Source organism: Myotis davidii, unplaced genomic scaffold, assembly GCF_000327345.1.
Source record: "Myotis davidii unplaced genomic scaffold, ASM32734v1 scaffold1858, whole genome shotgun sequence".
Classification (NCBI taxonomy): Eukaryota; Metazoa; Chordata; class Mammalia; order Chiroptera; family Vespertilionidae; genus Myotis; species Myotis davidii.
In genome coordinates this window covers 32739-44437 of record NW_006289498.1, presented here as the reverse complement: position 1 = coordinate 44437, position 11699 = coordinate 32739, and the positions used below count along the sequence as shown (strand labels likewise).

General features: G+C 42.0%; 1 protein-coding gene across 2 annotated transcripts in view; it reads left to right on the top strand.

Annotated features, from left to right (window-relative positions):
• The window catches only part of LONRF3 (LON peptidase N-terminal domain and ring finger 3), a 36228-nt gene that overhangs the window by 20354 nt on the left and 4175 nt on the right, over positions 1-11699 (top strand). For both annotated transcript variants that reach the window (XM_006761970.2, XM_015562785.1), the window contains 5 exons: positions 2476-2590; positions 5037-5158; positions 7269-7427; positions 8094-8256; positions 9269-9418. In XM_006761970.2, coding sequence (XP_006762033.2) covers positions 2476-2590; positions 5037-5158; positions 7269-7427; positions 8094-8256; positions 9269-9418 — 709 coding nt within the window. The remainder of the gene's footprint in view (positions 1-2475; positions 2591-5036; positions 5159-7268; positions 7428-8093; positions 8257-9268; positions 9419-11699) is intronic.

Here is an 11699-nt window from a genome sequence, read left to right as displayed (position 1 = left end):
TCTCAACCCTAGTTGCACATTAAAACCAACTGCGGAACTTTAAAAAGCCCTGATGCCTGACCCTTACCCTGAACCAACTGATTTGAATCTCTGGAGGTGTGGTGCCAGGCATCTGTAGTTTTTTAAAGTCCCCCAGGTAATGGGCTGTGTTGGGAGGAGGAGGAGGGAGAGTTTAGAAAGGGGCATGAGGAGATGTTTGGGGGTGATGGGTATATTTGCAATTTGATTGTGGAAATGATATCATAGGCAAGTATAGATGTTACAGCTTATCAGACTGTACACTTCAAGTGTGTGCAATTTATTGCATGTCAATTATACCTCAATAAAGCTGTTTAAAGGAAAAGCTCCCCAGGCGATTCTCACACACAGCAACGGTTGAGAATCACTGTTCCAATAGAAAGAGCACATGACTGGAAGTGGAATTTGGAGAACCTTTCATCTGCCAACAGTTGGCTCTGTACACATGGATAAGTGACTGAATCCCTCCTAGATCTCAGTTTCATTCTGGTTTGTGGGTTTAATTTTTTTCCTCACGTACTTTAAAAATAGTGGTTATACCATATTGAAACCCAGGGTTAGAGATTTTGTTCATTAGAAAGATGTGTAATTATTAAATGTACAATGAAATGTTACTTGAGCACTTCTGCATAATTTTTAGAAAAGAAGATACTATATAGATAAAATTTGCCTTAGCTTTATTTTTTCTTTACATAGGGTTTAACTTTTTAGCGCGTTTGATCTTTTTTAGTGCTGAATTTGCTTATGCTAGTGCTAGATTTTTTAAATTGCAATAATTGGTATCTAACTTAAGAGAAACATGTTCTGTTCTACTTGGATCATCAATAATTGTTTTAGGGTTGGTAGGTTGTTGATATTATTTTCTGGCCAGGTAGCTGATGCACTTCCCAGCACGGCCACACGAGGGGGCAATGCGGCTGGCCACCTCTTCCTCTCTACTGACATCCTTGTTAGGTCAAAATAGTCTGGTCAGGATCTTTCTGTTCCTTTTGTCCTCTTGGTGAGTGAGAGCCCCACTTCTGAACCATCATTTTCAGCTACCCCAACCCAGTGGTTTTGCTGCAAGTGAGCCTTTCTTTAAGCAAAGTAAATCCATGAATCTCTCAATGTACAAAATAGCTTTTAAAAAGACCACCAGCCCTGGCTGGTGGACTTAGTTGGTTGAGTGTCATCCCATGCACCCAGAGGTCACCGGGTTTGATTTGGGTCAGGGAACATGCCCAGATTTCGGGCTTGATTGACCCCCAGTAAGGGGCATGCAGAAGGCAACTGATCGGTGGCTCTCCATCATCAATGTTTCCCTCTCCCTCTCCCTTCTTTCTAAAATCAATAAAAACATATTTGAAATTTCCTTTTAAAAAGGACCCCCCAGATTGCTTTGAAAATATCCAACTCCCGCAAAACAATTAAAATAGGACTTAATTGAAGTGTATGTGCATGCATATGTATATATGTACATATATTGTACATATGTATCTATCAGTAAGCATATATATATATATATATAAAGAGCCAGGGGCTGTCACATCCGAAACAACTGAATGGACAACTGATGGGAGGCAATTGGGTGTGAGAAGGTCGGTGGGGGGGGCAGTTGGGGGCGAGCAGGCTGGCAGGCAGGGTGGTTAGGGGCAATCAGGCAGGCAGGCAGGCAGGCAGGTAGGTGAGTGGTTAGGAGCCAGCAGTCCGGATTGGGAGAGGGATGTCCGACTGCCAGTTTAGGCCCGATTCCTAAACGGGCAGTCAGATATCCCCAATGGGCAGTCAGACATCCCCTGAGGGGTCCCAGATTGAAGAGGGTACAGGCTGGGCTGAGGGGACCCTCCTCCGCCACTGCATGAATTTTGTTCTTCGGGCCTCTAGTTAACAATAATACTCTACCACCCCTAGGAAAATGATTCATCCATATAAAAAGGCGGTTATCTGTTTGTTACAGGTGCAATTTCAAGATTCTTCAGGGAACAGACATTGCTTAGGTGAAAAATAGAATCAAGATTAGCAAAGAAGCCGAGTCATTTTTCCATTGTAATGTGATATAAAGTACTTAAATGGGTAAACATATGAATGTGTGTTTATCTGTGTATGTGTGTTTACATACACTCAGATGAATAGGTTGGCTAAATGTTTTAGAATAGAATCTATGCAGACACTCTGGGTATTTATCTCTGGACACTGAAAAAAATATGGATGCCCCAGAAGAGATTGGCTAGAACTAATGTTACAAAATGATCTATGTCCTAAACTTTAGTAAATGCATTATTTTACAATTCAGCTCAGAAATAAAAAGCAAATGCCTTTTTGAAGTTCAAAAACAGCATGGATTAAAAAGCCAACAACGCACCTCACCCCAACATACAGAATTTTCCAAATAATACTATAAAAGCTTACATTCAGTATCCCTGTCTTTTATTTTTGGTCTTATTGCAGTTTTCTTCCATTTTGATTCCTAAATTTCAGATTATTCTATGAGCCAGTCACAACACCGTGTGGACACACATTTTGTTTGAAATGTCTTGAGAGATGCCTAGACCACAATGCGAAATGTCCACTGTGCAAAGATGGTCTTTCACAGGTAAAACATTATTTCTTTTTGGTCGGATTGGCTTATTTGGAATTGAGTACTTAAGAGAGTGTGTTAATGGATCCCAAGCCACTGCACTGTGCTGGGGCAAAATACTCCCTTAGACCATCTACCTCTTTCTCCTGTATTATAGCTACTCCTCTCCTCTCTACTGTTTCCTTCAGAAAAATGAGGCAACATCTAACTTTTTATGAACTGATGGTAATGAAATAAGTTTGTGTTGGAAACAAAAGTATTAAATTGATGATAAACATGGATCCTTGTTCTAATCCGATCGTGGCACCCAATTCACTGTAATGTTGTGTGACTCTTATGTCCTCTCTGGGCTTGGACTTAGACGAGCTCTGATGTCCCTTTATTGTCAAAATTTATACTGTGTGTGTGTTTTTAAAATTCTTTATTTTTTAAAGTTTTACATATGTCTCCTTTTTCCCCCCATTGACCTCTCCCCACCTACTCTTGTCCCTCATATACTGTGATTTGAAGAGATCACTCCTAAGCCTGCAGAAACCTCACAGACCTTCAACATGGTCCTTGTTCTGCCCCTCAGAAGCTACTCTATTAGCAGATCCTTGGCTACTTGAAAAGCTCTGAAGCTTCTAGGTCCTCTAAAATGAATCACACAAATTGTCACCTTGGTTTTTCAAGTTGGCCTGATGGGATTTTCTTTAGCACAAGAACACCCAGGAGTCCATCTTGTTTTCCCTCCCCCAGGGACTTGTATGCCATATTTTACCATCAGCATTAATATTGTTTGACCCCTGTCATCCCTGAGGAGAGAGGGGAGACACAAGACTATCTCTAGGTGAATGTAGGTCCAGAGAAGTCACATGTTGAGCTTCCCCAACACCCCAACTTTTAAATGAAGGGAATAGAGTGAAATAATCACACAGGAAAACCCTGAGGGCGTGATTGGGTTGGGGGAAGGGTCAGCATCATCCTTGCCTAGGTAAAGGGTTGGGATTTGCTGGCCTGATTGTAGGTGAGAAGCCCATGGTCCTTATACTTAAATAATATGTTTGTGTTACAGTAACACTGCAACACTCAGATAAACAGACAAAAGTCTACCATTGTGCTCTTCACCTGAAGAAAACCATTGTTAACGGTTTAGTATGTCCCTTTCCTGGGTTTTTGTTTGAGCATCAGCAGTCACCTCCTTCTTGGTTTGGCTACCTCCTGAGTCATTGCTTTTCCCCAAGACCAGGACTGGGCAAATCAGGTGGTTCTCCTGCAGTCACACAGTAGCAGTGGCTGATGAGGCATCGTGGAGGCAGATGCTGTGGAGTCCCAGACTTAGGGGCTGGAAGATATTATCATCTATCACTTTGTTTTCACACAGGGTCACACTTACACCATTTCCAGAGAGGAGAGATAACTATCTTATTCCAATCATACTCAGTGCAGAATAGACAAACATAGCCTGGGAAAGGAGAAATTGTCTGAAGGTAGCAATTTTATACTCAGGAACTCCCACTGCTGGGCATGTGTGGGTAGCTTCCATAGTGAACAATTCTGGGCAGATGCTTTATTGTCAGGTCCACACAGTTTAATGCCCTCTACTTACAGATGCCTGGATTTGCATGTGATAGGGGTGTTTGGGAGGAGAGTAATAGTGACAATTGAGCCTGAGTTCAGTTCTGAAATCATGGTTTATAACATAACTTCAGTGATAAATAGATGGTATATTTTCTAAAAATCACCAGTATTTAGTTGTGAGGTTTTTTTAAAGATAAAGAACAAAAAAATATTTAGGCTTGAAATATCCAGAAGCCAAACATTGGAATGGGGTGGGGGTGGGGCAGGGCAGGAAAGGATCAATGATTAAAAATTACTCTTTAGTTCCCTGAACCTTTTGACCATAGACATTCAGTATGTCCCAGTTGGAGACTGTTTCTGTGGGCTTGTAAACACAATAATCAGAAAAGGGAAAGGGAATGATTTCTCCCCTCTTTTGACAAGAACATGATCTTGATGTCAGTGTTTTGAGAAAGCAGTGAGATTTTTAAAATATAAACGCAGGCCTTTTCCCCTTGTTAGAATATTTTTCCTAATTATAATAATAATCAATTTCACTAAATTTATTGGGGTAACACTGGTTAATAAAATTATATAGTTTTCAGGTGTACAATTCTATAATACATCATCTATATATTATATTGTGGGTTCACCACCCAAAGTCAAGTCTCCTTCCATCACCATTTATTCCCCCTTTACTCTCTTCTATTTCCCCCACCCCTGCTTCCCCTCTGGTAATCACCATACTGTTGACTTTTCTAACATCCAGAGAATACATACATTATGATAGTATCAGCTGCTAATGTGTGGGCCTAAATTACTTCAATATGTGGGTCATTTGACTATTCTACTGATTGCATAAGAAGTGCTTTGTGTTTTTCTGATGACTGTATAATATCTAATTGCCTCCTTCCTCATATAGTGCTTGGCATCAAGAAAGTACAGCAAAAATATCATAATGGAAGAGCTAATAGCCAAATTCCTTCCAGAAGAACTCAGTGAACGAAAGAGGCTTTATGAAGAGGAAATGGAAGAACTTTCTAAGTATGTATATGCATGTTTCTATTTTAAGTTTTACTCATACCAGCTCATAGAGCTGAGTGCACACTTCATCCTTAACTCCTCATTCAGTGATATCATGTCAGTAGCTTGAAGTTGGCCATGGTGAGAGTATTTGCACCATGGAAATTAGCAAATGCTATAAACCAGGGATTTCCCCACCCCTAGAAAGTCAGTTGTTCAACATTCACCAGTACACTGGTGAAGAAGCATAAGCCAAATCACTGCCAGGTAAGATCTTGGCACTAGTAACTGGTGTCACTGGCAGAAGTAAGTTGAAGTAGCTTAAGTGTCCAGAAGACTGTTTTCAAATACATAAGGAGGTGCTATGAGGTTAAGAACTTCGGTGTCAGCCGGACCTGGGCTTATGATCCAGTTTTTCTACAGAGTAAATGTACTTCATGACTCTAGGCAAGTCACTTCACCTCTCTGGGCCTTAGTTTCCTCATCTGTAGTTCGTGGATGATAGTAGTTCTTACCTCATGGCCTTGTAATGAAGATCGAATGAACTAGTGGCTAGTAAGTACTTTATTAATGGTAATAGTAAGAGAGCTATGTCCTCTGCCATGTACAGGTGTTGAGAGGTGAAAGGTAGGAATGGGGATGCAAATAAGGCTCCAGATTCTCTGCCTGGCTGGAAGAACAGCTCACTTAGTGGGCAAAGCAGGAGGCAATCACTAATTTCTGCCTCTCATACTGCTGCCCTCCCGTCTCGACCCCAGTGGAATCCTAACAACATTCTGGGGGCGAAGTGCCCGGTGGCAAAAACTGTTCTGGATTTATGCCTGCCCTGTAGAGAACCATTTCTAAACTGCCACCAGCTTGTCTGAATGTCCCTCTCACTTTGAACAACATGTTTTCCTGGGAAGCTAGAAATGAAATCTTTTTTTTCCTCATTGACTTATATTACATCTATTCAGGGCATCTTTATCTTTATTTCTGATTCTTAAGTTTGTCTTGAATCTCTCTGAGCCCTCCTCTCAAATATTATTTAATGTCTTATTACAAAAACTGGAATATACTATAGAGAAATATACTAAATTTCTGTTTAAAGGCATCCTATATTTAATTCTTTTGAGATTTGGGCAAATGGTCTTATATCTATTGATAGGTTCAGCTATTCATATATTGGATTGACTAGACAAATAAGAGAACAGGGTCTAGGAGGAGCCGGCCCAGTTGGTGGTACCCCCTCAGGCTCTGTGTCTGAACCTTCTTGGCACTTGTTAAGAGCAAACTCCTGGATCCTGATTCCATAGCTGGTACACCAGAGTCTCTGGGGGCTTTGCAAACTGCTAGTCTGGATATAAGAGCCGTCAGTGATCCTGCTGCACAGGTGTATTTGAGCATCACTAGGCTAAATTACTCCTAACTCCCCATTGCTCCCTCCTCCTCCCAGCTGAACCTGCCATGCAGACTTCTAGGGGCTTTGCAAATTTGAGGTGCTCATGGTGACTCTGTAGAGAATGTCCCACCATTGCTCTGGAGATCTAGGTCCACTTATACCACCAGTACCCTTTCCCATACTGCCAGCAAGACACCTGGAGAGATTGTTGAGTGGACAGCATGAAAGAAGAAAAAAATATGAAGTATAACTGTCACCTACCATGTTAATGTACTAGATAGAGAACTTTAGCCAAATTAGGTTGTGCAGAATATCCATTTTTACCTCAGCCCTTAGGCAAGCCCCATCTTGGGACTCAGTCCACAGCATCAGTTGCATTTCAGTATTTTTTATCAGCCATCAAAACTTGATGTTTCTGCCCGACTAGCATGGCTCAGTGGTTGGGCACTGACCTATGAACCAGGAGGTCAAAGTTCAATTCCCAGTCAGGGCACATGTCTGGGTTGTGAGCTCGATCCCCAGTGGGGGTTGTGTAAGAGGTAGCTGATGATTGGTTCTTTCTCATCATTGATGTTTCTATCTTTCTCTCCCTCTCTGAAATCAATAAAAAATATATATTTTAAAAGAACAACAACAAACACTTGATGTTTCCTTGCCTTCCTGTGGAGGAACCACGTGGTGACATGTGACCAGCCTTTCTGTGTTGTACTCCATTGCATTGAGAATCATGTCATTTACTCTTCCTTACAGCTTAAATAAGAATGTGCCTATTTTCGTGTGTACTATGGCCTATCCCACCGTTCCTTGTCCCCTACATATATTTGAGCCTTGCTACCGTCTGATGATTCGTAGATGCATTGAGACAGGCACAAGACAGTTCGGCATGTGCCTTGGAGATCCCGTCAAGGGGTAAGTGAGGAGCTATGTGAGTCAAGGAAGGTGGGTGGAGAAAGCTTTTGGTTTTCCTTTGGGCTTTCCCAGGAGGTTGGGAGGTACAGCTCAGGAGACTTAGCCAGGTCATGACCATAGGCATTTGTAAGGATCAGAGTCCCTCTAGCCTTTAGTTAAGTGAGAGGCTGCCTATTTAAAGGAACCTCAGGATAACTCTTTTGTTAAGTGGGTGGCATATACTATAAAACTTCTTTTGAGGGTGGGCTCTAGAGTCAAAGTGCCTGAGTTCATATTTTGGCTTCAGCCTTGGAACAAGTTTGGCTTTGGACAAGTTACTTAACCTTTTGTGTGACTCAGTTTCCTTATCTGTAAAATGGGTACAATAAGAATGCCTACATCATTGGGTTTGTTAGAATGATTTGTGAGTTAATAATGCACACAAAGCACTGAGCATAGTATCATAGCACATAGAATGTACTCAATAAATACCAGCAGTTGTATTAATACATTAAGGTTTTTTTTTTCACACAGGCACTGCCTGTTGTATAGCTGTGGCTGTAGATCCTGGGACAGGTGAATAGGCAGAAGTCCCTTGAGGCACAGCATGGTGTAGAAATGGCTTGGTGAGGCCAGGGAAACAACTCATGAAGATTTCAGTTTCTTGACTTTATTTCCAATAAACAGGTTTGCAGAATATGGCTGCATTCTAGAGATCAGAAATGTTCAGTTCTTTACCGATGGCCGCTCAGTGATTGACAGTGTAGGCAAGAGGCGCTTCAGGGTCCTTCGTCAGGGCCAGCGGGATGGCTACAACACAGCCGATATTGAATACATTGAAGACCAAAAGGTAAGGGTGGCTAGTGCCAAGAATCCCAAAGCCAGGTTATTCCTGTGGCTTGGCAGATGGAGATGGTTGCAAAAAGATCCCTTAGCATCATTGGGGGCCTTGGGATTTGACATCAAATTGGTGCAGCAAAATTGAATGCTGCCGGGTTGTCATTGGGTTGTAGAGTGGCAGTGAGAGCACTCCTTGTCCTGGCTATCCCTGCTTAGTTGCTTAATTATATTTGTGGATAAGAAATGCCAAGACAGACCAACCCTTGGGCCCATTCCACTAAGAGTTAGGTCTCTGTCAGGGATATCAAAGGATAGACCTGGAGCAGGGTCTACACATGTGTATTGTTTTATCAATTTATTTATATTTTAAAATGTTTTATTTTGAGATAGAGCTTCACACATGCATTTGTAGTTCTAAATGGGAAACCTGGCTAAGAGCTCTTCCCAATAATACATCATTTGCTAAGGCAGCAAGATGACATGTCCAGTTATTCCTTTGTTTTCTGGACTAATGGGCAGAAGAGATAATAAACCTGTGTTTATTTATACTTACAGTCACTATGTAGGACACTTAATAAGTATTTGATCAGTGAAAAAAAATATATTCAACTTGGATGATAAAGTTATAAAGTGAGATACAGGCACATTCATGTCTCTCTTCCCAGTAAGCAATGAGAAAACAGATGTGAAAAATGAAAAGGAGAGAAACATAAGCCAGCATAACCTAGTTTAAGATCACGCCTCCACTCAGGCCAGTTTTCATTTCTGGTTTTCTGTATGTGTTGCTGTTTCAGCCAGTTTACCCAGCCAAATCTTTATTCTTCCTCCACCCTCAGCAGTATTTACACACAGTCCATCATCTGGCTGAGGAGCCTTTCACATACCACACAAGAGAAAGCCAGGTGGGTGGGCCTTCCCATAGGGGGACAGGATGGATGCTCAAAGAGAGTCAGGTACCAATAGTGGCTCTAGGAGTGATGGAGAAGGTACAGAATGTTTCACTTCTGCTTTGATACTTTCAGGTTCTAGGAGAGGATTGTGCTGAACTCATGGGATTACATAACTGTGTCTATGAACAAGCATCATCATGGTTTCATTCGCTCAAAAATTCTCTTAGGAATCGGATAATCAATCACTTTGGTCCAATGCCAGACAAAGATGCGGATCCTCAGGTATATAAATTGTCTTTTTGTAATTGGTTGCCCCCAGCAGATGAGAGAGCCTAGGGTTTGTGATTAGATGGATGTGTGGTTATCTAGCAAATCAAATACAGGGAACGAGATGGATCTAATGTGGTTATGTGTGTCTGGGCATTAGGCATCAGGGGTAAGACCAAAAGGAACCCAGGTGAGAATTCCAGGAACCAAAGTACGTGGATCCAAGACAGGTTTTGACAGATAAGTCAGGTGAGAGATGGGAACACAGACACAATCAGCAGGAGAACCTCGAGTGGGAGTCCAGATTCACACCATGGTAATGTGTTCGGGTGACAAGATTCACATAAAAACCAGGCTTAAGAGAAGGGTGTCCTGGAAGCTGAGACCAAAGGCTGCCACTTCCAGGGAGCTTCATAACTGTCTTACCACCCCCCCCCCCACACACACACACACACTGTTTCAGGAGCTAGGAAATAGGGCCAGGTACCTTAACGGATTCCAACTATAAGTCCACAGAAACTTTTCACTCCTGGGTCTCTCCATGCCTAATCCTGTGGATCTAGACCCTTGTCATTGTCCTCATCAGGAGTGAGCAGAAACCAGAAAATGGACCCAGTAGTTAAATTTACCATTGGCTGAGTTATACTAGAAAGCAGTTCATTGGGTTTTACTGAGTCGGTCTATTTCCTAGGGGAACAGGTCCCCTCTGAGAGATCAAGCTGCAAATGAGAAATTCTCCAGGAAAGTGGAGATGGTTAAGTTTCATCAAGCTTTGCTTGCCTGGTATAAATCAGAGGACAGCCTCTTTCTAGGACAAGACTGGAGCTATCCTAGCCAAATATTTCCCCACAATCACCTTTCCCACATTCTGAACTGGCTCTCGTATATTATCACCTCCTCCAGAACTTTCTGAATTCTTCGCTTACACACATTCCTGACTCTTTCACAATAATAAAATAGAATATGTGTATTCTGACGTCCCTACCAAAAGTCTAGTCCTGCTTACCTCTCTAGCTGTGTGAGCTTGGCTAAGTCCCTTTCCCTTTCTCCACTTTTCTCCCATCTTTGAACTGAGGCAGGTAGATGAAGAGATCTTGAAATTCTCTTCTTTCTCTTGCATTCTGAGGCTTTAAAAAACCAGCCTGTTCCTACTGGGCTGAAATAGCTTGCTCTCTCCAGACCACAAAGGTGACTCCCTTTCCCCATGTAAAAGCATCATGAATGTTGAAGCGAGAAAGGCCAATTAGTGCTTCCCAATAACCCAGCTCTGGGCCACTGTAACTCAGGACTATAGCAGAGCTCTGAGCAAGCTCATGATAGAGCATAATGTCTCCCTTCACCTTCTGGAAAGCATTCTCCCCGGGTCAGGCAGAAGATAGCGATCAGCAATGATAACAGCATCATCTACCAGAAAAAAACAGATGCTACAGAGTGATTCATAAGGACTCAGTAACAGAAAACTGAAATTTGGAGTTTCATTTCCTTTTTTATTAAGACTGTTATCATGTTGCTTTGGCAGCAGCAGCACTAGCAAACAAACAAAAAGCCAAAATTGCATTAAGTTTGATCCAGTCAATGCTACAGCTCCAGTGGTCCCAGTAATAAAAATGTTCTAAGCTTTGGGAGGAGGCTTCTTAGAAACAAACACAGATATTAACGTCAGCTTAAATATCTTTGTTAATTATCCTGGAAAAGAAAGTTCAGAATATGTCCCTCTAATATTCAACACTGATAATAGGAGGGAGAGTATATTACAGACTGCAGTGAGGGACAAAAATGAATCCAAATGGAGACACAGAGAAGCCAAGAGGGCAGTGAGGGTTGGGGCATAATTAAGTGAACCAATTTGGAGGCAGATAATCCCACATGTAGGTAATTTGAACAGAATGTGGTTAGCTACAGTCCTAAAACCAGCCTTCAGAAAATTGGGGGCAGAAAGCTCATTTCGGGCTTAGTAGGATATAAGTCACCATGTCTAAAATGCATGCCTGGGCAGCTGCTGACAAACAGAATTTTGGTGAAGGGCTTGTGTGGGATGGGGGAGGTCTTTAGTGAAAGTAAACCTGGGCAGGATACATTTCTTATGGGAATGTGTTTTCTTTCTTTTATTTTTATTATTATTTGTATTATCTTTCTAGCTTGGGCCATAAATGGATTTAAGAGGCTGCTAGAGTATAGAATTTAATATAGTTGGCACCATTAAATAGTGGCATAGCGAACCCACTTGGGGAAATCCGGACCCCTCCCTCCCCACCACCCCCCTTCCTCACCCCTCTCACCTCCCTCCTGATCCCAA